The sequence below is a fragment of the Sceloporus occidentalis genome, unplaced genomic scaffold (assembly GCF_023333645.1).
Source record: "Sceloporus occidentalis isolate IW3139 unplaced genomic scaffold, rSceOcc1.0.p SCAF_10, whole genome shotgun sequence".
Lineage (NCBI taxonomy): Eukaryota > Metazoa > Chordata > Lepidosauria > Squamata > Phrynosomatidae > Sceloporus > Sceloporus occidentalis.
This window is the reverse complement of record NW_028316990.1, coordinates 63,576-88,201: the sequence shown is the minus strand read 5'-3', so window position 1 is coordinate 88,201 and position 24,626 is coordinate 63,576. Positions and strand designations below refer to the sequence as shown.

Here is a 24,626-nt window from a genome sequence, read left to right as displayed (position 1 = left end):
CATGCCCAGACAGAGATCATCATCGGCCAGGGCGACCAGGGCAGTCTCAACACCATAGCCCACCCGAAACCCAGTTTGACATGGGTCCAAGACCGCTTGGAGTTGGAAGGCAGCTGCTCTCTGGCCTGATGGCACTAGAGCCCTCCTCAGTGTTTTCACAGCAGCGCTCCGTTGTACATCTAATAAAGGCCATAAAGGCATCGCTGGTGGATTTCTGTTTGCGTGTGTTAATTGGCAGCAGCAGCAGCAGCAGCACAGCCCTTGCTGAGCCTTTCCCGCCCTTTTCCTCTGAGGAGGCGGGCAGAAGGACAGGGGGCGTGGCGAGGGGCGTGGCTTGGTTCATTCACGGCCCTTACGCCCCTCCCTCCAACGGACGCTGTTGCGTCCTTCTTCCGGCTGTGCGCGGTGACGTCGTGCGTGCCTGCGGAAGGCCTTCCCTTCGCCCGCTCGCTCGCTTGGTGCCCCTTCTGCTCTCGTCTCCCGGCGCTGCTCCGCGGCCTCCTTCCTCCGGAGCCCAGATGGCGAACGTGGCCGACACCAAGCTCTACGACATCCTCGGGGTGCCGCCGGGGGCCTCCGACAACGAGCTTAAGAAGGTCTGAGGGCGCCTGGGAGGCGGGAGGAGAGGGAGCCGGGCCTGGTTTCCCCGGGGCCCAGCAGCAGCAGGAGGAGGAGGAGGAAGCCGGGCGGCCAGGCGCGCCTCCCCTTCTCCTTCCCCTTCCCCTTCCCCTGCTCTGCCCGCAAACGTCCTCCATGCCGTCCTCCAGGGGTTGCCCAGGCCCTGCTGGCCTCCATTTGAGCCGCTCCTCCATTTTGAGCAGGACTAAGGCAAGGCGACCAGGCGCCTCTTCCTCCTCCTCCTCCTCCGTTTCATTCCCCGAAGCCCTCCATTTTGAGAGGGACTAAGGGCCATTAGACATACCCTTTTTTTAAACCCAGGATCTGTCCTTCATTTCAGCCTCCTCTCCAGCAGGAGTCCCCCAAAGCCCTCCATTTTGAGCAGCACTAAGGGGCCCTAGGGCTAGACATGTGCTTTTTGCCAGGCCCTATCCTCCCTTTCAATATTTTGCCCTGGAGGAATAGTGAAACGGCCTCCATTTTGAGCAGGACAAAGACAAGGCAGCCAGGCGCAGGCTCTCCATTGCCACCCCCCAGGACCTGTCCTCCATTTCAGCCTTTTGTCCAGGAGGGATCCCAAAATGGCCTCCATTTTGAGCAGGAGTGACTGAGAGAAGCATGGGCTTAGATGTAGAGGAGTGCTTTAAAACCTGTGACTTGGCCAGGCCTGACGTTTTCCCTTCAGTCTCCTACGTTTTGCGGCGCCTTGTCCTCCTTTGTGCTGAGGGTATCTGGCCAAAAAAGGAACCATGGCTGGGTTTGTGGAGACGGAGAACCAGCTTGGTCGAGTGGTTTGAGTGGCAGACTATGACTCTGGAGACCAGGGTTCAAATCCTGGCTTGGCCATGAAACCCAAGGAGTAACCATGGGCCAGTCGCATGCCCTCAGACTCAGCAGAAGGCAATGGCAAGCCCCCTTTGAACATCTCTTACCAAGAAGACCCCATGGCACTTTCACCTTAGGGTCACCATAAGTAAGGCATGGTACACACCTCCCAAATGCGCCGTGCTCCTGGCAATGCTAGGGTTAGGGAGCATGCGCCAACTGCACACTCCCTAACCCTAGTACGTGTGGACAGGAGCATCATTACAGCGGGTGATGATGACGTCACACACGCACTGCATCCAAACGGAGAGATGCGTGTGTGACATCTCCGCACCGCCCCAGGCCATTTACGGTGGCTTGGTGGAGGCACAAAAAGGAGCTCCACATCATTAGTGTGGCAACCAAACAGCCGCACCTGCGATGCAGAGGAGAAAGGGGCCATGGCGGCCGCCCCTTTCTCCTCTATAGGGACGAGGGACATCCCTTTCCCAGGCCATTTTGCCACTTCTCTTTGCCCTAGAAAAGTGCTGGATTGGGGCCACAGGGCTGCCGGTGAGGTTGTCCTGGCCCCAATCCACTGGAAAAAGGAGTGGCTGCAGCTGTAGCCTATACTGCACCAAAGAAGCAACTTGAAGGCACAAAACAACAACAGGTGGAGACTGCGGAATGACAGAAGATGGCTAGAATTAGGGCTGCCATGAAAGAACTAGACAAGATCCTAAAGAGAGAGCCAGCATGGTGTAGTGGTTTTAATGTTGGGTTGACCAGAGTTCAAATCCCGTCTCAACCATGGAAACTCACTGGATGGCAATGCAACCCCCCTCTGAACAAATCTTGCCAAGATGGGTTAGGTCTGCCTTAGGGTCAGCATAGGTCAGGAATGACTTGAAGGCACACAACAAGAACAAAGGTATGCAACTTAGCACCAAAGTTAGGCTCATTTAAGCCATTGTATTCCATATCGCCATGTATGGATGGTGATATGGAAATCTTGGACTTCAGTTCCCAGAAGCCCCAACCAGATTGGCCAACACTCAGGAATTCTGGGAGTTAAAGTCCAAAACATTTGGAGGCCCAAAGTTTGGGAATCACTGTCCTAAATAATAGCACCCTGTTTTCCCTCTCCTTTCTGTTCTTCCTTCCCTCCTTTCTAGTCCTTTCCCATCTGACAGTTCCTCCCAAGAGGCTGCTTATAACAAGGGCTCTCTACAGGCCTGGAGCCTGTTATTAGTCTGAGTCATGTAAGTCTGTTGAATTAATGGACTTTACATAAATGCTGAATTACCAAGTTGCCATTGATTCATTGAGTCTACTTTACTTGAGATTAGTAAAAGGGTTTTGACCATAGATTATATCAGGAGTTGGCAAAATGCTGTTGGACTCCAGCTCCCATCAGCATTAGTCAACATAAATGTTGGTAAGGAATGCTATGAGTTTCAGTCTGGCAAAATCCAACCTACACTTGACCTATACTCTAACCTTCCTGATTACTTTTTAGTCCCAGTTAGATGTAATCTCTTGCCAACATGATCCATCCCTGCCTCTCAAAACCTGGACTTCATTCAAGGCCTTGTTTGCTGTGTAGCTGATCCTTTCTCACCCAGTCTGTGGAGGGACAAAATGGTGGTGGTGTTTTTTTAAAGGGGGGTCTTAGAGTATACAACTGTAGCGTTGTCCTCAATGTTTACCTCTTTCCATGATCTGACCTGCTTCTTTCCCTCACCCATTCTTGGAGAACTCCCACATGAGAGCCGTCATTTGGTTAATGATCAGGTTCAACCTGTTTGTGGAGGAAAGGTGCTGGTGTGGAATATGTCCTCTTCACCAGGGCATGTAACCGCTTAATTTATTTGGGCTGGGTGTTCGTTTTTGTGGGAGCAGATGTCTTGTAGAGAACACTACAGATACGATTCTGAAACCAACAGGAAAGTAAGATCTCTATTGCAAACTAGACGAAAATGCTGTTAAGTACATCTATTTCACCTGTCCTCCTTAAAGTGTCACTTGAGATTGGCGATGAATGCTAGCAATTAAAATTAATTGAGGTTCAGTGATCTATGGATCTTTTCAAGTAAAGTTTGAAGGGGCAGGGAGCGAAATTGGCTTAAGCTTTAGTACTGTTTTAATTATATCACCACTTGTACATTATATCACCACTCTGTCCTAGGACTCGTGTTCAAAATTCCCAGTGCCCATGTATAAGCTTTTGTACTTGCCATAAGGGGATTTGCAGTTTCTTTACGTTTTAATACTGTTGCATGTTTTTGGGGGGAAATCCCAAATGAGTTTACAGTATTAAAGTCCAAGGAAATGTAATACTGTACTATCAAATGGTTAAAACAGCAATGAAGCAGTAAAATATCTCATTAAGATCGCTAGAAATCCCTGATAATACGAGAAGGCAACAAAATGGCTGGGCAAAGAAGGATAGGTTGCCAAGCTAGTCTGTTGAAGCAGAAACAACAGCAGAGTCTTATGGCACCTTAAAGGCTAACGGGTTTTATCTGGCATTAGCTTTTGTGAGCTCAAGCCCACATCCCCAAATGCATGAAGTGTAGCTCCAGTTGGTAGATATTTCTGTATATGATGGCCAGATGAATAGGTGGAGGAATGTGGGACAATGTAAAAACGGTATCAGCAAGTGATGGTCTTAACGGTGGTCCTTTAACAGTCATTAGGAGGTGAATCCAGCATAGATAAGAAGATTAACACATCTGTGGTGATGAAAAGTCTTTGTCCAATCCAAGCTGAGTTTAACCTCAGTGTGAACTCCGGTGGGTGGGGGCTTGAAACAGGAGAATCAGCAGGGATAGAAATGCAAAACTTAGAAAAGCCAGCTTGAGGAGATGTCATAATGCAAGAAAAGTTGTGTGCCTGGTAATACAAAGCTTCCAGTTTGCAATGGAAACTTCCTATATTAAGAATCCACCTGATCTCAGTGGCAAGATCATTCCATGGGGCCCTGTTCATGCAGTGGTTAAATGCTTGTACCAAAGCCACTCACTCACAAACCACAAGTTTGTGAGTTCAATACCAGCCGTGAACTCCAGGTCGACTCAGCCTGGCATCCTTCCATAGGTCGCTAAAATGAGTACTCAGCTTGTTGGGGGCAATTGGTTTACACTTTGTAAACTGCTCAGTACCTCCGTAAGCGGTATAGAAATGTACTTGCTAATGCTATGCAGAAGTTGTCACCACCAAATAAAAGTCCCTAAGGCCATGGTAAGCAGGGCCCTCTTTAGATTGTGAAAATCATAGTGGTCTGTCATATCATTGTAGTTGTTCAGGACCTTATAAACTAAGTGTAGCATCTGGAACCTGGTTCAGTGGTCATTTGGCAGTGGGTTCATAGTTTATAACATGGGAGCTAAACATGCATGACCCTCATAGTTTCTACATTTTACACTAGCTGTTCTTTTTTCAAACCAGGACCAAAGTTAACTCCACATTGCAGGAACCCAGTCTTGATGTTGCCAGTGTTATGAATCATTTTTATAATTGGCTGTGATAGATGGCAGAAGATTGCATGTTTAACTTTTAAAACATTAGCATTCAGTTGCTAAGGGGTAAATTAGTAAGCATGTCAGGATGCAAAAGATGACAGGGTTCTTCCACCTTCAATATTTGTATGAACAGGAAAATTTCACCAGGTGAAATTTTCTCTTCTACGCAAAGATGCATAAGTCTTCTGCTTTGCATCTGCCCACCATAGTTACATCCCAGTACAATGGGGATGGACAAAACTTTGGGGGCAAACATTGCCTGAAAATCATACCAATTTTGTAAAATATAGGGTTATTTGAGAGGTGGGATTGAGGCCACATGCAGCCAACCCAGGGGCAGCAATTTGCTCATCCTGCAATATAACCACCATGTTGTTTTTAGAAGGAGAGTTAAAGGTGAGAAGCTTAAGAGAGAATTTAAAGCTAAAGGGCAGAGTTCCTTTATTAGTAATAATTCTGTTATGAAGGTAATTTCAGCATGACAGCCTGCACCTGCCCAGGTTCCTTCCTCTGTATTTGCTCATGATAGATTTAGGGCAGGGGACACACACATCAAAACAACTACAAGTAAGGGCCCTGTTGCAGATCAGGGCTTGTAGATCTGAAACAACAAAAGTCTGTTGTTCAGACATATAAATTGTAATCCATGCATTTTCATTCCTACCTGTCAAATGGAAGGTCTAGTTGTACCTAGAAGTCAATACAGTTGCCCTTCCGTTTTTGTGGACTTGGGATCCGCGTCCCTCACTTATGAACGAGCAGAAAATGAAGGGGGATAAAATGGGGCCTGCCATTCAAGCCAATTGGGCTTGAATTTTGGCAGTTTCCATTTTCGTGTGTGTGTGTGTGTGTCCATGACGCCGCATTATTATTTCTTAATTGATTATATTGACTTCTTTTCTCCTGTAGGCTTACCGGAAGCTTGCCAAGGAATACCACCCTGATAAGAATCCAAATGCAGGTGACAAGGTAAGCCTCATCTTATACATTTGTGGGAAAGGAATTTGCAGGAAAGAAGTGGTCATGCTGATGAAGAAATTAAAGACAACCTTCTATATCTTCAGATGTTGCATCCATGGATTCAGATATTTAAAAAATAAATAAATAAAAATAATCCAAAATGCAAACCTTGATTTTGCCATTGTATATGAAGGACACCATTTTACTATCCTATTGTATGTAATGGGACTTGAGCATCCACTGATCTTGGTATCCACAGGGGGTCCTGAAAAAAACAACAGTGGATACCAAGGGTCCACTGTATATTAGTGGGGCAGAATGTGATTTCATCTTGAAGTGGCAAAATTTGCTTATTCAAACATGTACCTAGTTGTAAGATCAGGCACTATGAAGCACCAGTATTTCAGAAATGATGTGAAGTAAAACAGGGTAATTTCTGTGTCTCCAAAGCCCTTTCAAGAAATGGAAATGCAGACAGTGATAATTGAAGCTGTCAGTTGTACGTGGTTTGATTTGGAAGCATGCATGTTGCATATCAGTGATGAGTAATGGGGGGAAATTGTGAATGTCAGCTATTAAGATGGCTGAGGTGTTAAAGGTATGGATCATCTGTATAGAGCAGGTTGAACCAGCATCCTCTTTGCTGGTAGAAGATAGCTCTTCCTGGAAGAGATGGATGCCCAAAGGCAACTTATCTAGTTGTACCTAGAGACTTGGCTGAACTGGCATGTATCCACCTATAAAATAATACCTGTAATAAAGATAGATGCCTATCACAAAATCTGACTTTCCTTTCATATCTGTTTCATTAGACATACCAGAAATAGTTTTTTTGTTTTCTTTTTCTCTCACTATTTAGTTCAAAGAAATAAGTTTTGCCTATGAAGTTCTTTCAAATCCTGAGAAACGCGAATTGTATGACCGATATGGAGAACAAGGTCTCCGAGAAGGAAGTGGTGGAAGTGGAGGAATGGACGATATTTTCTCCCACATATTTGGTGGGGGACTGTTCAGTTTCATGGGTAATCAGAGTAGAAGTCGAAATGGAAGGAGAAGAGGAGAAGATATGATGCATCCACTTAAGTAAGTACCTAATTAATTCTTTCTGGGGAAGACTCTTGAATACTTAATTGTCCTATTAGTTTACTTTTTTTTCTCTTAGAACAAACTGAAACTATTGAAGTGTGCTTGAGAACTAGCTGAAGCTACTAAATTCAGAAATAACTGTCATCCAGCTATTTTTGAGAAGGTTAAACTGTGGACAAAATCTTTGCTTCTAAATCTGTATAAAACTAGTGGTACACCTGACTCAACACCAATAAATAGCACGTACTAAAGTATGAATGCAGCCATATATAGGGGTCTCTGTAGGGAAATTCAGGTGACTCATTCTTTACCATGGGCACCGTACAAATCCCTTGCTGTTTGGTCTGATTTAGACAGCATTAAATGTACTTCATTTTTGGTTTACCAAAGAGGAACAGTTGTACCTTCTGCTCTCTTTTAGTTATACCGTTTGCTCTTCTGCAACTTGGTGCAGCTATTTAAAGCATTCCTATATGGAGAACGGGTTTTGATTGCAGCATCAGTCAGGTTGCTCCTTTTTATGCTTGCTTTTTGGTGTGACCAAATGTGTTATCTGTACCCGTACTGTGCCTAGGCTTTGGTTGTTGCAGTTTTGAGGGTAATGTGGCCTCTAGATTTTGACAGAAGCTAATATTTGCTGATAACATTTTTGAACTGCTATACCTCCTTCAACAGAATTATGTTAGTTCATGGCACAGAAATCTTAATAATAAAATTTTCGGTTTCTGCTTGCTGTGGGCTGTCTGTTCCTCAGATAAAAGATTTTGAGATTCAGTATTCGATAACTAGAGCCATCATGGTGTAGTGATTTGAGTGTCAGACTCTGGAGACCAGGGTTTGAATCCTCGCTCGAGTGTGGAAACTCATTGGGTGACCTTGGGCATCTCACACTGTCTCAGCCTCAGAGGATGGCAAAGGCAAACCTCTGAACAAGTCTTGCCAAGAAAATCTTGTGATAGGTTCACCTTAGATTTGCCATAAGTCAGAAACAAAGGCACACAACAACATCTGTTCTATGATGATGATCTGGAAGGTTTGTTCACCTTTCTATCTGGCTTTCTCCTTTGCCTCCCCAGGGCATCATTCTAGATTTTTTCTAAACTAAGTTCATTTGCTTAATGTCCACTATACTGGATGGCAGATTCAGGGCTATCCCTGACAGTGAACAACTTTCTCTGTTAAGAGAGAGGATTTTAGAATCTTTGGATCATTTGTTCTTTCCCCTTAGTATTATTATTATTATTATTATTATTATTATTTTGATAAATATGATTGATTCAGATTAGTAGCTACTCTTGAAATTTCCAAGTGGGCAATCACAGTAGTATTTAGCCTACCTGTTAGTGGATGCAGACAAATCAATAACAGAGACAGTGGCCAGGTTTCTCTTTCTGGCTGCAAAAACACACAAGGGAATTTCCCTCACCTAAACCTATCGTGCCTTGCTGCTGCTTTTACGAACCATAATTTCTAGCTTGAATAGTCAGTTTGATCATGTCATTTACTTATGATTTTAGTTTACTTCTAATATTTTAATACTATTGTACACTATAGCAATATAAATATCTTAAAGGCATGAGATCCCATCAGATCTTGGAAGCTAAGCAGGGTCAGCCCTGGTTATATTTGGATGGAAGGCCACCAATAAGTACCAGGTGCTATAGACTATATTTCAGAGGAAGGCAAAACCACCTCTTGAGTATTTCTTGCATAAGAAACCCCTATAAAATTCATGGTGTTGCCATAAGTTAACAGGTGACTTAATGGCACATACATATTTTAGATATGCCTTAAATAATTTGCAACTTTTAAGTTATAAGGTTTATTGATGTAACTTGTATGATGTGCAATTTTATTTTAATGGTTGTTTAATGGTTGTTTTGTTTTATTTGTTACTTTGGGGAGGAGGATAGATTGAACAGTGCTAACACCTATAATTTTGTAATATTGAACTAAAAAATAGGGGGGGGGGAAACCTTAACCTTTCAGCTTAGAGTCAACAAATGTTTATTGGTGCACTTTTAATATCACCAAGTGAGCAAAGTAGTAGCTCCTGTTATCAAAGAATGGAATATTGGAGCCTAACTCATGCTTCAAGTGACTCGATAAGTTTAGGAGGGAGGGAGGGAAACTAGTCACTGCAGCAAACCCACTTATTAACTGCTTAATAAGTAGATCATAGGAAACCTTAGGCTATTGTTCTTCCCAGTCAGTGTGATTAAAATTATTGAACTTCAAGTTGCTTAGCTTCACTTTACAAGGAAAAATAGACAAGTTGGGACACGTTCCAAATATATGTGGGAAAGAGCAAACAGAGGTTCCAGAATGCAAGCTTTACTCCATCCAGACTATGGGAAGTACTGCCATACTTCGGCTTTACTCTGTTCTTTTTGGAATCAGCACCAGGAATAGATGTGTTAACTTCAAGCAACATGAGAACCTTACACTGAGAGGCTATTATGAGGATGTAGTGAATGGAGATCCATATAAACTTCCCTGAGCTATTGTGATGGAAAGGATATATTCACATATTGCCATGCTTAATTTACATATGTGCCCCTAGGACTCTAACCAAGATGGGCAACTGTTAGCAGCACAATTGGTGTGTCACTCTATCTTTGTAGGATGTAGTATTACCTTTATGCTTACAAGGTATGGAAAAATGCACAAGGGCAGAATCACAGTCTTCTGGATAACCTTCTGACTCAGGAATGGGTTGGGGAGCTCTCTGGTCGAGATTCAAGCCCTAGAAATTACAATGTTCCTCACTGCAAAGTTGAAGAATCATAAAATATTAAAGCGGGTTGACTAGACAGAAGGATCTCTAAACAAGGATTTACAATATTATCAGAGGACTCTGGATGGCCCATGTTGAACAGGGAACAAGAAACTCCCTGATCATTTGGTGATTTGGTGATGGTGGTGAGATGTTTAACCAGATTTTTGTGCTGAACAAACACGTTGCAGAAAGTAATGGGAACTTAGAATAGGACATTACAGACATTACAGGACACGTTTAAAGAGCTTGCTGAAAAACAATTCAATGAGATCATGGCATCAGTTCAAAATCCCACAGGTACTAGTCAGCCTTCCGTATCCACAGATTCAAGCATCCACGGTTTGAATTTTTTTTAACATACATAAATTCCAAAAACCAAGCCTTGATTTTGCTGTTTGATATAAAGGGCACCGTTTTACTACGCCACTGTATTTTATGGGATTTGAGCATCCATGGATTTTGTTATTCACAGGGGATCCTGGAACCAAGCCTCAGCGGATAACAAGGGTCCACTGTACTTATAAACATGAACACGAGATCTCTGATAATTTGATGGGAATTACATTGGGACCTCTCCATACGCAGGGATCCGTTCCAGATCCCTCCGCATATGGGGAAAACTGTGTACGCTGAAACCCCATTGGCTGCAATGGGGGAGCGCTTTTCTCTGGATAGTCCCAGAGGGCTTGGTAACCACTGATTATTGTTGTTATGTGCCTTCATTTCTGACTTACGGTGACCCCAAGACGAATCTATCATAGTGTTTTCTTGGCAAGATTTGTTCAGAGAAGGTTTGCCATTGCCTGTTCCTGAGGCAGAGGGCATGCAACTTGTCCATGGTCACCCAGTAGTTTTCATGGCTGATCAGAGAATCAAACTCTGGTCTCCAGAATAGTAGTTCAACACTCAAACCGCTACACCACACTTATTCGTTACAATAAAATCCTTGGAGAGAGCAAGAGTTTTGTTCAAAAAGTTGGAGAAGGCCCTAGAAGGAGACATCCAAAAGACTGGGAGCAGTTAAGAAGTTAAGAAAAATTGAATAATATTATAATAAAACAGCTTAAATGAATGTGAAAACAGTTTCATTTAATGTAGAATAAATTTGCCCCAGAAAGGGGTAGATAATTAATATTTCCTTAAATATCCCAAATATGATTTTTGTCTTCAATACACTCACACAGTCAGTCTTCCATATCCAAGGACCTGTTACCTATGGATTCAACCATCCATGGCTTGAAAATATTCTTTAAAAATATAAAATCCAAAAAGCAAACCTTGATTTGCCATTTTATATAAGGGACACCACTTTTCTATGTTGCTGCATTTAATGGAATTTGTTCATCCATGAATTTGGGCATTCATGAGGGATCCTGGAACCAAACCCTAGCAGATATCAATGTCCCATTGTATAAGAAAATAGAATATATACTAGTTGGCATGCTTTGTAGATGACACCAAATTAGGAGAGGTAGCCAATAATGCGGAGGACAGGGTGGGAATTCAAAATGACCTTAACAGATTAGACAGCTGGGTTAGCAGTAACAAAATGAATATCAACAGGGACAAATGCAAGGTGCTATGCTTAGGTAGAAAAAAATGAAATGCACAGATATAGGATGGGTAGTAATTAGCATGACAACAGTACATGCAAAAGGACCTAGAAGTCATACATAGTGGACCACAAGCTAAACATGAGTCAGCAGTGTGATGCAACAGGTTGCATCAGTAGGGATATGGTGTCTAGATGAGGGAAGTAAAAGTGCCACTCATCTCCTTTGGTCAGTCCTTACCTGGAATACTGTGTCCAGTTTTGGGCACCACAGTTCAAGACATTTGCAAGCTGGAGTGTGTCCAGAGGAGGGTGACCAAAATGGTGCAATATCTGGAAACCATGACCTATGAAGATTGGTTTAGGGAGCTTGGCATGTTTAGCCTGGGGAAGAGCAGGTTAAGAGGTGACATGACAAGCCATTTGGATGTTTAAATATTTGAAAGAATGTCATGTGGAAGATAGAGCAAGCTTGTTTTCTGCTGCTCCAGAGGCTAGGACCTGGACCAATGGACTCAGACTACAGGAAAAGAAATTCCACTTAAACATCAGGAAGAACTTCCTGAAGGTGAGAGCAGTTCAGCAGTGGAATATGCTGCCTCAGAGTGTGGTAGAGTCCTTATTTGGAGGTTTTTGACCAGAGCTGGAGGCTGTTAAACAGGCTGGATGGCCATTTGCTGGAGTGCTTTGAGGTTGTGTATTCCTGCATGGCAGAGGGTTGGTCTGATGGTCCTTGTGGTCTCTGCCAACTCTATGATTCTATGAACATAAAGACAGATTTAAGAGAAATGCAGCAGTAGAGATAGGAGAAAATGAATTTTATTTAGAGTGTTGTAAAAATTATGAACATGGAATTTAAAAATTGTATCATTGGCTTTTAAAACTAGATACAGAAGATGAACCTGTAAAAAAATACTTCCTATGGTAGGCTCAGAATTTTGTGTGTATTATAAAATTATTATTAGAAGGTACGAAACCCCAAGTAAGCTGTTAAAAATGTCAAAGAGTCTCTCAAACCAATGTTTATGTCAACATAAACAGGGCTCCTTTTTAAATATGTAGTGGATTTGGGAAAAAAACGTGAAAGGTTATTGGTCTAAGCTTTATATGTTAATCCAAAGTATTTTAAAGGTAGATTTTGTAATGTTACCAGAAAGCAAACGTTTCTGCTGTGACAGTGGCTAAAGAATTGGATAATAAATATGGATGACATTTTCAGTGCATAACAGCAGCAAGACTATTGTTTGCTCAAGCTTGGAAATGCAGAGAAGTATTGACGATGGATGAATAGAAATGGTTAAGGTTGCTGAGGGGTGAAGCTTGGGGGGTGGCGTCACACCACCCACCTGACCGTACGGTGGGCAGCTTTGCAGTGCTCCAGCAGCGTGGTGTCTAGACGCCGTAGGAGCACTGCAAGGCTGGGTGGTGGTGGAAAAGCCGGCTTTTGGCTGGCTCAAAAAGGAGTGGCATTTTGCCACTTCTTTTTGTGCTGGTGAAAAGCCAGGTTAGGAGAGTGGCGGTTGCTGTGGCCCCAACCTGTGTTACCCCAAATGACCAAATTAATATGTGTTCCAAAGGATAAGCCAATTGAAAAATTTCTGAAAGATTGGAAATTGTTTATGGATGTTTTCAGCAATAAGAAATTTAACAATGTTATACTTATAGCTATTAGTAATTCTAGTAAGATTATTTAGCTATATCTGTAATGCTAGAAAATATTTTTTTTCTTTTCACTACTGTGTTTTAGTTATGTCTTTCTCTCTCTTTCCTGTTCTCTTTTTGTCTTCTTTTGTTTTTTACATACTGAATGTATATCATTTTTATTTTGATTGTAAATTAGATTGCTAAGGTTAAAAATTAATAAATAATTTTTAAAAATTCCTTATGTGCATCTGATCTTTTAGTAAGATTGCAAAACCACCCTGTGATGGCAGCAAGATAGTGCATAGCTTATCCAGTGACAGTTGCTCTTGGATTTCCTGAATTGCTCAGAAACAGTAATGCTAGAATTTGACACATTGGTTTTTCATTCATTGAGACACAATTTTGCCTCTTGGTTTAGCATATCTCATAGTCCTTCCCTGTACTTACAGCAAGACTAAAAACAAGCACATTTTTCTCTTTAGAGTTTCTTTAGAAGATCTATATAATGGAAAGACTACCAAACTACAACTTAGCAAGAATGTTCTTTGTAGCGCCTGTAACGGGTAAGTTGTGTTGCTGAAGTCAACTGTTGTTAAAGATTAATTACTTGACCCTTGAAAAAAGATGATCAGTTCTTTAAGAAAAAAATGTTCTGTGGCAGAATAATGCTAATACAAAAGTCCACCTAGAATTCATTTCACAGGCTTTGGTTTTTTTAGGTTCAGCCTGCTTTGAAATAAGAAAGTGTGTGTGATTTTGACAGCCCAGGGTTGTGTTGTTTTGTTTTGTTTTGTTTTGGTAACAGCACTCTTCAACCTTGATAATTTACATTTTAATCTGCATCTCCAAGTGGTCTCCAATCCTGGACAAGATCGGGCCTGGAGTGCTTAGCTTTTAGGAGTTGTTATAATCTGGATGTTCTCAACCCACTAGTTGGACTCATAATATATATATTTTTAAAAATGCTGTTTAGATTTCTAATAAATGTTTACCAATTTTTGATTTAGTCAAGGTGGTAAATCTGGAGCAGTTCAGAAGTGTACAGCTTGTCGGGGCAGAGGTGTGCGTATTATGATCAGACAGCTGGCTCCTGGGATGGTTCAACAGATGCAGTCTGTCTGTTCTGACTGCAATGGAGAAGGTAAGTCACCAGTTCTTCTGCGAATGTTGGCAAAGAGAGGAGTTCCCCCAAGTATTTTGATAGGCTGAATCCCCAGTTTGTCAAGTAAGCATCCATCATAATGTTTTTTTAATGACATCTGCTTCAGAAATAGGGTGCAGTTTTGTGCGATGAGTGTGTTTTGCCTTGACAAGTTAGTATCATGCTTTGCATATGACATTATGAAGAATATATAATTGTACATATGACTAGCACATGGTTACCTCAAAAGCTCCTTGAGTAATTCAATCAGGTTGTGGCAGCACTTTTAAGCTTTATTTCTACATTATGGGAGTTTGGGGTATATGCTGCTGTGATAACGTAAGAGTATAGCAAAACCATCTTTCCAAAATCGCTGAAATAGCTATTCCATAAGCAGAGGCATTTGTATTTCTCTCAGTTGGTTTGTGCATTCCTCTTAGCAAAACAAGATGCAATAGAGCCATGGGAGAGCAGCAGACAAAATGCTCTTTTAAAATAAGAATTTGTTCTTTTCTGGTGAAATACAATATCGTAAAGGCACCAGTTTCTGTCTGATCTTGGAGGCTAAGCAAGGTCAGCCCTGGTGGGAGTTGGATGGGGGACTGCCAAGAAATATCAGGTTCTGAAGTCTGTCTTTTAGAGGAACTGGCAAAGCCAATCTCAAGCGTTCCTTGCCTAAGAAAACCCTTTGAAATTCATGGGATTGCCATAAGTCAAAAGGTGACTTGAAGGCACATGTGCAGTGCACACAGATACAGTGCAGATATATGAAATAGCAGTTTGTCTTCCATTTCTCTTACTATGTAAAATGTAAACCATTTGAATGGGAAGACACTGATTTGCATAAACTGGACAGTGATGACATGCTGCCATTAAATGATATGGAAAATTAGTCTCAGTAGGATTCTGAAATTCTGTGATGGTGGACAATAGCATCCTGCTGCTTGGTAAGGAAGGCAGATTGAGAGATTGTATCATGCTTTTTCTTTTTAGGGGAAGTAATCAATGAAAAAGATCGCTGTAAAAAATGTGAAGGGAAGAAGGTGATAAAAGAAGTAAAGATTCTTGAAGTTCATGTAGACAAAGGCATGAAGCACGGACAGAGAATCACTTTTACTGGAGAAGCCGATCAAGCCCCAGGTGTGGAGCCAGGTGACATAGTTCTCCTGCTTCAAGAAAAGGAGCACGAGGTAAATATTGCTGAAAGGGCAAAACTGCCTTTTGTTGGAAGACCAGGAGAGTGCTTGGGATTGTGATGCTTCATTAAATGAATAGATAGTGATGAAAGGAAAATAATTGCTAGAGCTGTCCTACAGATGCTTGAGCAAGAGTACAGGCAGTTCTTGTACTTTTGCTTGTTCTACAGGTTGCATATACAGAACATCTTCCTTGGATTATCATTTTTTGCACACAGCAGTGTTCTAGCATGGAATCAGAGCGCTTTAATGGGTACAAGAGAAGTTCTACGTGCAGAAGGGCCTCTCTTTGTAATATTTAGAGAAGCAGCGTAGTTGTGCTTCCATCGAGCTTGGCAGTAGTGGGAAGCAGAACTTCGTCATCTGCTTTTCTGGAAACTAGCCGTTATTTGAACTTCATTAATTCGAGTTTCTCAGAACTGCTGTGTAACTTTAGAGTATGGTGGCTTTCGTTGTCTTGTTAGAGACGTGGACCCAACAGGAAAGGAATCTTGGCACTGCCTTCAGATGAAGAGGAGGATTATCCTAGTTGTTCCTGAATAATTCTGGGTGTATTTTTTTTTTAGTGCAAAGATTTTTATTTTTCTCTCAGTGGCCCCCTGCGTACCCCAGATCCAAAATCCAATGCTGATTTACAGTTGTTATTGGTTGCGAAAGTGCCTTTGTCCCTTTGTGTGGTGTGCATTTTAGGTTGTAAACTAGGTCTCATGTTCTTAATCTGTGTATAGGATCAGTACATATTAAGTACTTTTTCACTGTGTATATGGGTTTCTACATTTTAAATACATAAATTCATCCATTAGAGCAATGATTTCCAAAATTTGGTCCTCCAGGTGTTCTGGACTTCAGCTCCCAGAAGACCCAACCAACTTGGTCAACAGTCAGGAATTCTGGAAGATGAAGTCTCATACATCTGGAGGACCAAAGTTTGGGAAACACTGCACTAGAGGAAGAATACATAGAAACCTTTCAATTTTAATCATCCTTTGGAAATTAGAGAAACTAGCAGTTTCTTACACTTTTCCACTTCTAATTTAAGCCATTGAAATACACATGGCTCTGATTGTTTAACATCTAAAACTAAACAATTTGAAAATTCAAAGCTAGACATTAAATATTTTCCTGCATATTTCACTGAATTCAGAGGGCTTGCTCCAAAACTATTGTGTTTGGGATTCCCAACACCTTTTCCATTATTTAAATGCATTTATGTAAGTGCAAAGAGCTTTGTGAGCATAATCTAGATATGAATTTAAGGTGTTTTTGTTAGTATTAAGTCCTCAGTATGTGTCTGGTTACAGTGTCACATAAGCAGAAAAGTGAACTCCCTATATAAAAGAGCTTGCAACCCCAACTAAAGGACAGCACCTACTGTAAGAGGCTTAAGCACTTTTACATTTCTCCTCCTTTGCTAATAGGTTTCATGCCTGATGCAAAAGGGCATATACAAGTATATTTCAGTTAATGAAGTAGGTATGTTCTTGGGCTTTACTACTTCAACAGAAAATTTGGGACTAAAGGTAGAAATAACAGCAAAAGAATAGGATTATGCTCCTACACCACAACAAGAAGAGCAGCTGAACACGTTTTAACAAACTTTTTATCAAAAACTAGCAGTACACACATTTGAAGTGAAAGAACCTGGTCAAGTGATTCTCACATAGATAAAGAAAAACATGTTGGACTTCCTACCAACCACTTGAATGCTTCTTAAAAATGCATAAAAAGATTATTGCTTGTTTTCACCAGGGTCAGTTTTTCTTACAGTATTCTTATAATATAATAATGGTCATATATATATATATATATATATAGATCCATGGGTGTGTTTTTTTAAACATATTGGGAATAGCTGGTGAGACAGACTAATCCTCTTTCCCTTTTCTCTCTCTTTTGCTGGCTATGCATATTCAGTAAGGATTCTGCAGGCAGCTGCTGTTTACCTTGCCTGTTGAAGGCAGACACACACTGCTGTATTAGAATTGGCCAGGGTAGAATCCTGCACTTTTTGCAACAGGTCTTATTGCATTGCTTACTGTACACATGGTATACAAGTGTACACATGACGTACAAGCCTTATTACATTACTCACTGTACACATTGTGCCTGACACTAAAGAATCTGTTTCTCTAGCTTGCCTTCACCATTCTCCAAATGCCAATGCTGCTAGTAAACAACAGTAACAGCTAATAAAAGGCCAAGAAAAAAAGAGATGGGCAAGTGTAAAAAAAAAACTTTATTAAAATGAACTTTCTGTAAGATTGGTTGACTGAGATATTCCTGTACTGCCCAGTCCTTCTCAGTGCTATACTTCCTGTTGAGTCCAGTGGTGTATGTAATTATAGGACTGTGATACTGACTTGATTCAGGAGGGATTAGAAATTTCTGGAGCACTCTTTCCTGCCCTTCTAGTCTTTAGTAGTTGAGACTTGGGTACATGTGCTGGGCCATGACCATGAATCTATAAGGTATTACACTGGAGTAAGTCTTGTTGGATTTCATGTTTGAGTTAGCTTATGTAGGATCATGTATCTCTGCCTCCTCTTCCTCTCAGGTTAATGCATGAGGTGTGGTAGAACTCAGCTGGCGTTAGAATGATATGCGATTTTAACCATGGGAAAAGGGAATGAGAGGGTAATTAAATTAGTGTACATAAATATGGCTATGTGTATTTATACATAATAATAATAATAATTTATTTGTATCCCGCCCCTCTGCACAACACAACTGGGGCGGCTTGCAACATTAAAATATACATTCCATAACGTAGCCCCCAATCCCACCCCTCTCTTAAAATACATTAAACCAATTCCAGTTAAAACATACTTAAAAACAGTAACAATAATTAACCAATAAACAGTGCCTGTGGCCAATCAGGGGTCAGCTACTTTGTTTTTTTGTTCAGAACAAATTCAACAGTCCATATTACCTCAGAGTATAGACACATGTCCAACAGTCTTCTAGCCACTTCCCTACATCTTAAGCCTATATTAAAAATGCAAGTGTGCAAGTGTTGGTGGCTTTTCAAACGTTGCAGGCAGTCTGATGATAAATTTTCCTAACTACATTTCTCAGAAAAGTTGATGTGATTAACATGTAACCTTTTCAAAACTGTATGTACTCATGTATAGGTCTAGAAATTTAGGTTAAACATTTGACCTCAGAAACCTGAGTCAACTTATCCATGGATGGATGGATGGATGGATAGACAGACAGAATCTCCAACCCCTGGTGAAATGCAAGAGTTTAATCTGATTTGGAAGCACTGACGCCCTTCTACTCTCTCATCCATCCAGCCTTTAATATGAGTTCAAATAGTTAGGCCTGTTGTAATTTTGTACGTTCTTTGGCATTGTTTTCCTTTGCTTTATTCTTTACATCCTTCATTACACGCCGCTAGGTTTAGCCTCGACTTATCCATGGGTCATATCAAAATCCATAAACCCCCCCCCCTCAAAAAAAAACAACCCCTGCCCTTGACTTATAGATGAGGTTGAATTATAGTCGAGTATATATGGTAATATGTGACTTTACAGATACAATTGTGTTCTAATACCTATTGTGTTGGCCCATTTGTCCTTCTTGTAAACCAGCTTTCCTGGGGGTTTATGTTCATGTGTTTGAACAGTTAGAACTGGGAGACTAGCACAAACTGATGGGTTAAAACTGAAAATATGCTAAAGCTGACCTTACTGTCTGTCTTGAAATATGTTTTGTCTATGGTAGTCACCTTCCTCTAGGTCTGTCCCCATTGTTGCTAAATCTGTTTTTCTTCTCCCTTTTCCAAGGTGTTCCAGAGAGATGGAAATGATTTGCACATGACACACAAGATAGGACTTGTTGAAGCACTGTGTGGCTTTCAGTTCACATTTAAGCACCTTGATGCACGTCAGATTGTGGTGAAATATCCCCCAGGAAAAGTAATTGAACCAGGTATAACCTGATAGTTGGTTTTGGGAGCTGGGGAGGGGGGGAGTTTCAGAGACTGTGTTAATCTCATCTTTGGATTGTGATATTTCTACAGTATGTTTGGTTTTGTACAGAGGGGAACCAGAGTGCCTTGTAATAATTATCCAGTGTCTTTTTCTCTTATATTAGGCTGTGTCCGTGTTGTACGAGGGGAAGGGATGCCTCAGTACCGCAATCCCTTTGAAAAGGGAGATCTTTACATAAAGTTTGATGTGCAGTTTCCTGAAAATAACTGGATTAGCCCAGAAAAGCTTACAGTAAGTATCCTGAGATAGCTGCCTAAAATTCTGATCCTTATATGCATCTCAGTAGCAGAATCAAAGAATCATAGAGTTGGAAGAGACCACAAAGGCCACCCAGTCCAACCCCCTGCCATGCAGGAATTCTAGATCAAAGCATACACTTCAGATGGCCATCCAGCCTCTGTTTAAAGACCTCCAAGGAAGGAGACTCCATCACACTCTGAGGGAGTGTGTTCCATTGTCAAACAGCTCTTGCTGTCAGGACATTCTTCCCAATGTTGAGGTGGAATCTCTTTTCCTATAGCTTGCATCCATTGTTCCAGGTCCTGTTCTTTAGTGCAACAGAAAACAAGCTAGCTCCCTCCTCAATATGACATTCCTTCACATATTTAAACAGGACTATCATATCACTTCTTAATCTTCTCTTCTCCAGGCTAAACATCCCAAGGTTTTTATATCTCCATCACATTTGTTAATATATTACGCAAATTTTAGTCTGTGGTTGAATATTTACATAAGTAGGCTGCAATCATATCTTTGCTCATTAAAGTTAGATCATGACAGCAAATTAATCTCAGGTATCAGTGATTCACACTTGTACAGAAATGTTAAAACATGGTGGGTTTGACTTATTAGTAAGATTTTAAAAATACTTGAGGGCTACAGTTTGGGCTAGCAATGCTCCATGCTTTGGAAGCAAATTGTAAGGCAATATGAAGTGCTACCGATGTGGAGAGAGCAATTGGCATTTAATTTATCACAGTCAAAAGAAACACCTATTTGCAGAGCATAGCTTGTGAAATACACTGCCACATAATACAGTGGCATTAGAGGAGCTTAGACTGAATGATATGCATTGAAAAACAACTGGCATCTGGTGCCCACTGTAAGAAACAGACTACCCATTAAATGGACCTCTGTTCTGATCCCATGTTCTCTTCTCTCTCCCCACCTGCTCAAGGTCATTTAGTATCTGGTGGAATGTCCACCATGCTTTAGCAGTTTGAACATTTGACTGCAACTCTGGAGACCAGGGTTTGATTCCCTGCTCAGCCATAGAAACCCACTGGGTGGCCTTGGGCAAGGCAGACACACTCACCCCAGAAAACCGAGTGATAGGGTCACTATAAGTTGGAAACAACTTGAAAGCACACAGCAGAAACAACAAATTGTCTGCCTGTATCCTTGTAACCAGAAATACATTGACAAAAACAAATCCCAGGATCTTATGCAGATCCTTGGGAGGTCCCAGTGGATGAAGCTGTAACCCTGCTGTAAGGATGTAGCCAAGTGCTTCTCCAGTGCCCCCCCCCCCCCCCGCCCCGCACTAACTGCTACATGGCCATGTCATGCAATAGGTGAGTTTCAAAGGAGATGGTGCATGAGGGAGGTGAAGCATTCCTCCCTGCTCAGCAACTCCTTTGGAGATAGAAGGCATATAAATGAAATAAACCAAATTAATCCACCTTCTGCCACACTCCAAAACATGTCTTGTCATTATTAGAAGAGAACACAGCATGCATAAAGCTCAATTGTTTGATGAGATAAGGGGAGTCAAAAGGAAATGTGCTGGCCAAGTAGAGTAGAAAGCTGTGAGTCAGTAAATTCTCACTTTTTCATCCCTGTTTCTACCATGTGTATTTTGTAGGAACTTGAAGATCTGCTGCCTGCCAGACCAGATGTCCCCAACATAATTAGTGAAGCAGAGGAGGTAGATCTCCAGGAATTTGATACCACTCGTGGTTCAACTGGTGGCCAGAGGCGTGAAGCTTACAATGATAGTTCTGATGATGAAAGTGGCCATCATGGACCTGGGGTACAGTGTGCCCATCAGTAAAAGTTTTGTCTGGGGTGTTGGGGAGGGGAGGGGGAAGTTACACATGGATTTTTCTCTCCAGATTTTGCCTGACTTGTTTTGAGCAATCCAGTTGGATTGTACAAGCAATCCACATGAGCCCAACGGACATCTGTTGCTGTATGTGTAACTTTTAAATTGGTCCATAAGTATATACAGAGTGTATAATTTAAACTAACCACAAAAAAGCTTACATCTTCATTTTTTTTTTTTGACTGACTGACTGTTCTGTAGCAGAATAAAGGCACTTCAATGGAAGATGAGACTCCTTTTCACTTGGGTTAAGTTTCAGTCCTTGTACCTGTGCTTGATTTTTACCAGTTTTGTGTAGATTTTAAGTTCTATATTTTAAATTCAAATTCTACATTGTAAAGTTTTGTGTAAAACTCCCAAGGCTTGGTTTTTGGCTGCACCTGCATAAGCTGCTATAAATAGAATAAAGAATTTCATAGCCTGTATCTATCACTTTAGATGCATGGTAAGTAAATGGGTTTGGCACAAGAATGAGATAGAACTGATGGGGAACCATGGAAGATTAAAAACAAAAATCAGAAGTGGTTGTAAAAGTTTTTACTATCTTGTGAAAGGTTTTGGAAACTGAATAAAAACTTGGTGTATAATGATACTCCTTGTAATGTCCTTCTTCATAAATTCATACCTAACATTAATCTGGAGCTGAAAATACTTTATTTTTATGCCGCCTATGTCTTATTGTGGGACCCAAAGTGGCTCACAGTCTAAAGAGAAAAATTGGAAGCAATTAGGCATTAAAAATGATTAAAAGCCTGCTTGAAAAAAAAGGACTCTGCCTATTAGTGAACAGAGAAGAGGGAGGGAACATTCCCATGGAAGGGATTTCCAGAGGCTGGGAGCAACCACTAAAGCTGTCTCATATCCTTACCAGATGGGGCTGTCTTGGTGGCAGAAGTGAGAAAAGGCTCTGAGGATATTAATTCATAATTTAAAATTGACAATTTAAAATGTTTCTTCTGGATAAGCCTGCTGGAACAGAGACTGGTCTTCAATGCTGTTTTAAATTCAGACAGCATATTTAGCTGTTGAATGTCTTCTGGCAGGTTGTTCCACAGTCCAGGGGCAGCTGGGGAAAAAAGGTTTTCTGGCTAACAGTTGCTAACTTAGTCCTGGCTGACCGGAGTAAATGTCCTACAGGGTCATTATATGGGAAGAAGCAATCCCATAGGTAACCTGGACCCAAACCATGTAGGGCTTTAAAGGTAATAACCAACATTTTGTGTCTTGCCCAGAAACTAATTGGCAACCGCAGTAGGTTTGCATAGGGAAATACAATCATTTGATAGTCTGGACTTAAGTCATATAGGTCTTTATAGGCTACAGCTAGTATTTCTAATTGTGACCAGAAACAAACTGGTAACTACGGTAATGAAGCTGTTTCAAAAAGAGTTATATATTCTCATTGACTGGCCCAGTCAGCATTCTGGCTGCAGCATTTGGTACCCACTGATATTTCCAAATAGTTTCTAAATACAGCTTCATGTAGAATGCATTACAGTAGTCCAAATGAAATGTAATTGAGCCATGGGTTACCATAGCCGGATCTGACTTTTCAAGTAACAGGTGCAGCTGGTGCACTTACCTTGACTGCAAATCTGACCCTGGCTCCCATTGAACCCTGGGTATCCAGGCTGAGATCTAAGTCAAAGAGTACACCCAAGATGTGAGCCTAAAATTTTAGGGAGAGCATAATCTTATCATAGTCTGTTGCTTCATCTGCTTTCCAACTAGCCAAGAACACCTCTGTCTTGCTTGGATTATATTTCAATTTGTTTGCTTTTATCCACTCCATTACAAACAGCAGACAGTGGTTCAGTGCTGAGACAGTTTCCTTGGATGAGGAGGAGTTGTGTGTCATCAGCATATTAATACATAAAACTCCATTGTCTCATTTTATAGTGAAGACAGACGTACAATTATAAACATGTAAAAAAAATCTCAATTCTGAAGGCATGGGGGGAAAACTTGGAGGGGTGCTTTGGGAAAAATGGAAATTTTGAGGAAAATTGAAAAAGTGATATTAGCACCATTTACACATGGAAAGTCACTATGAACATAAAATGTATAATTCAGATGACATAAAATTATATACAGTTTATGCAAAGCACAGTCACTCAGTAATTATTTAATCGTGAAGCTACAATGTCATGAACTGTAAGGAATCTCTTGGATTTGCCAGTTTATTAAGAAACAGTGGAAAACCTTCAACATCAGTGAAGCAGAGAAGACCAATTTGCCTCCTAGTTCTCCATAGTATCAAATATTCCCACAAAAAGTAAATGTGTTACTTATCAACTACTGTATATTGTCTTGCACAAAACTCTTTGGGGGGGGGTGCCTCAGCCCATATGGTAAGTGGTCAGAAATTATGGGAACCATACTTCAAACTATTGTGTGAAAAGTTCCACCAACTCTACCTTTAGTATTGTACCCTCTTGTAAATGTAAGGAGGACCACAGTGCTGTCTAGATGCCACAAAAGACACAAGACCATGATAACATTTTAAATGTAGCAACTAGAGGCTCCATGTACACACTGCTGTTGCAAAGCTTACAGCAGAGCTTCCATAAAGTTCTTGGCAACCGGCCGGCGCACAGTAGCTTACACATTTCTCTCCCTCCAGTCAGTCATTCTGACTTAACAGGGTTGTCTGAGGACATCCTTAGCTAATGCAGTGGAGAGAATGGTTTCTGCTGTCATCAAGGAGTTATGCTTAGAGTCAGATCCCTGGCCAAGAACTGAAAAACCAAGACCCACAGTGAAGCTTGTAACATGTTTGTACAGTTGATGCAAGTAGCTATGCTCAGAAATTCTATTAGTAGAGTGAGCTTAGATGGACAGAGGTTGTACACACAAAATGGCAGAGATTATACACTGGCTTGGTTACATGTGCATTCTACCCATCACCTGCCAATGCGCACCCTCCACATCCTTTTAACAGCCTAGAGAAGACTTGGAGCTCCCAGGCAGAATAATAATTTGTCAGCTTGATCTAGAATCTCAGCCATTATGTGAACAAGGTATGGATACCACTTCCCCAAATACTGTGTTTTGTATGTGTTGTCAAATCACTTCCAAGCTATGGCGACCCTATCATGGGGTTATCATTACAAAATGTGTTCTGAGGGGTTAGCCTTGCCCAAGATCACCCTGTTGGTTTCCATGGCTGAGCAGGGATTTGAACCCAGGCCTCCAGAGTCATAGTTCACTGCGCAAACCATTA

At 41.3% G+C, this 24,626-nt stretch overlaps 1 protein-coding gene across 1 annotated transcript; it reads left to right on the top strand.

Annotated features, from left to right (window-relative positions):
* The first annotated feature begins 422 nt into the window (after positions 1 to 422).
* Positions 423 to 21,995, top strand: DNAJA2 (DnaJ heat shock protein family (Hsp40) member A2). The gene is made up of 9 exons (XM_089476804.1): positions 423 to 596; positions 5,856 to 5,915; positions 6,766 to 6,989; positions 13,450 to 13,530; positions 13,975 to 14,108; positions 15,102 to 15,298; positions 19,093 to 19,237; positions 19,403 to 19,530; positions 21,164 to 21,995. Exons 1-9 carry the CDS (start codon positions 519 to 521, stop codon positions 21,350 to 21,352), a joined length of 1,236 nt encoding a protein of 411 aa, XP_089332930.1. The 5' UTR covers positions 423 to 518; the 3' UTR covers positions 21,353 to 21,995.
* Positions 21,996 to 24,626: the final 2,631 nt, after the last annotated feature.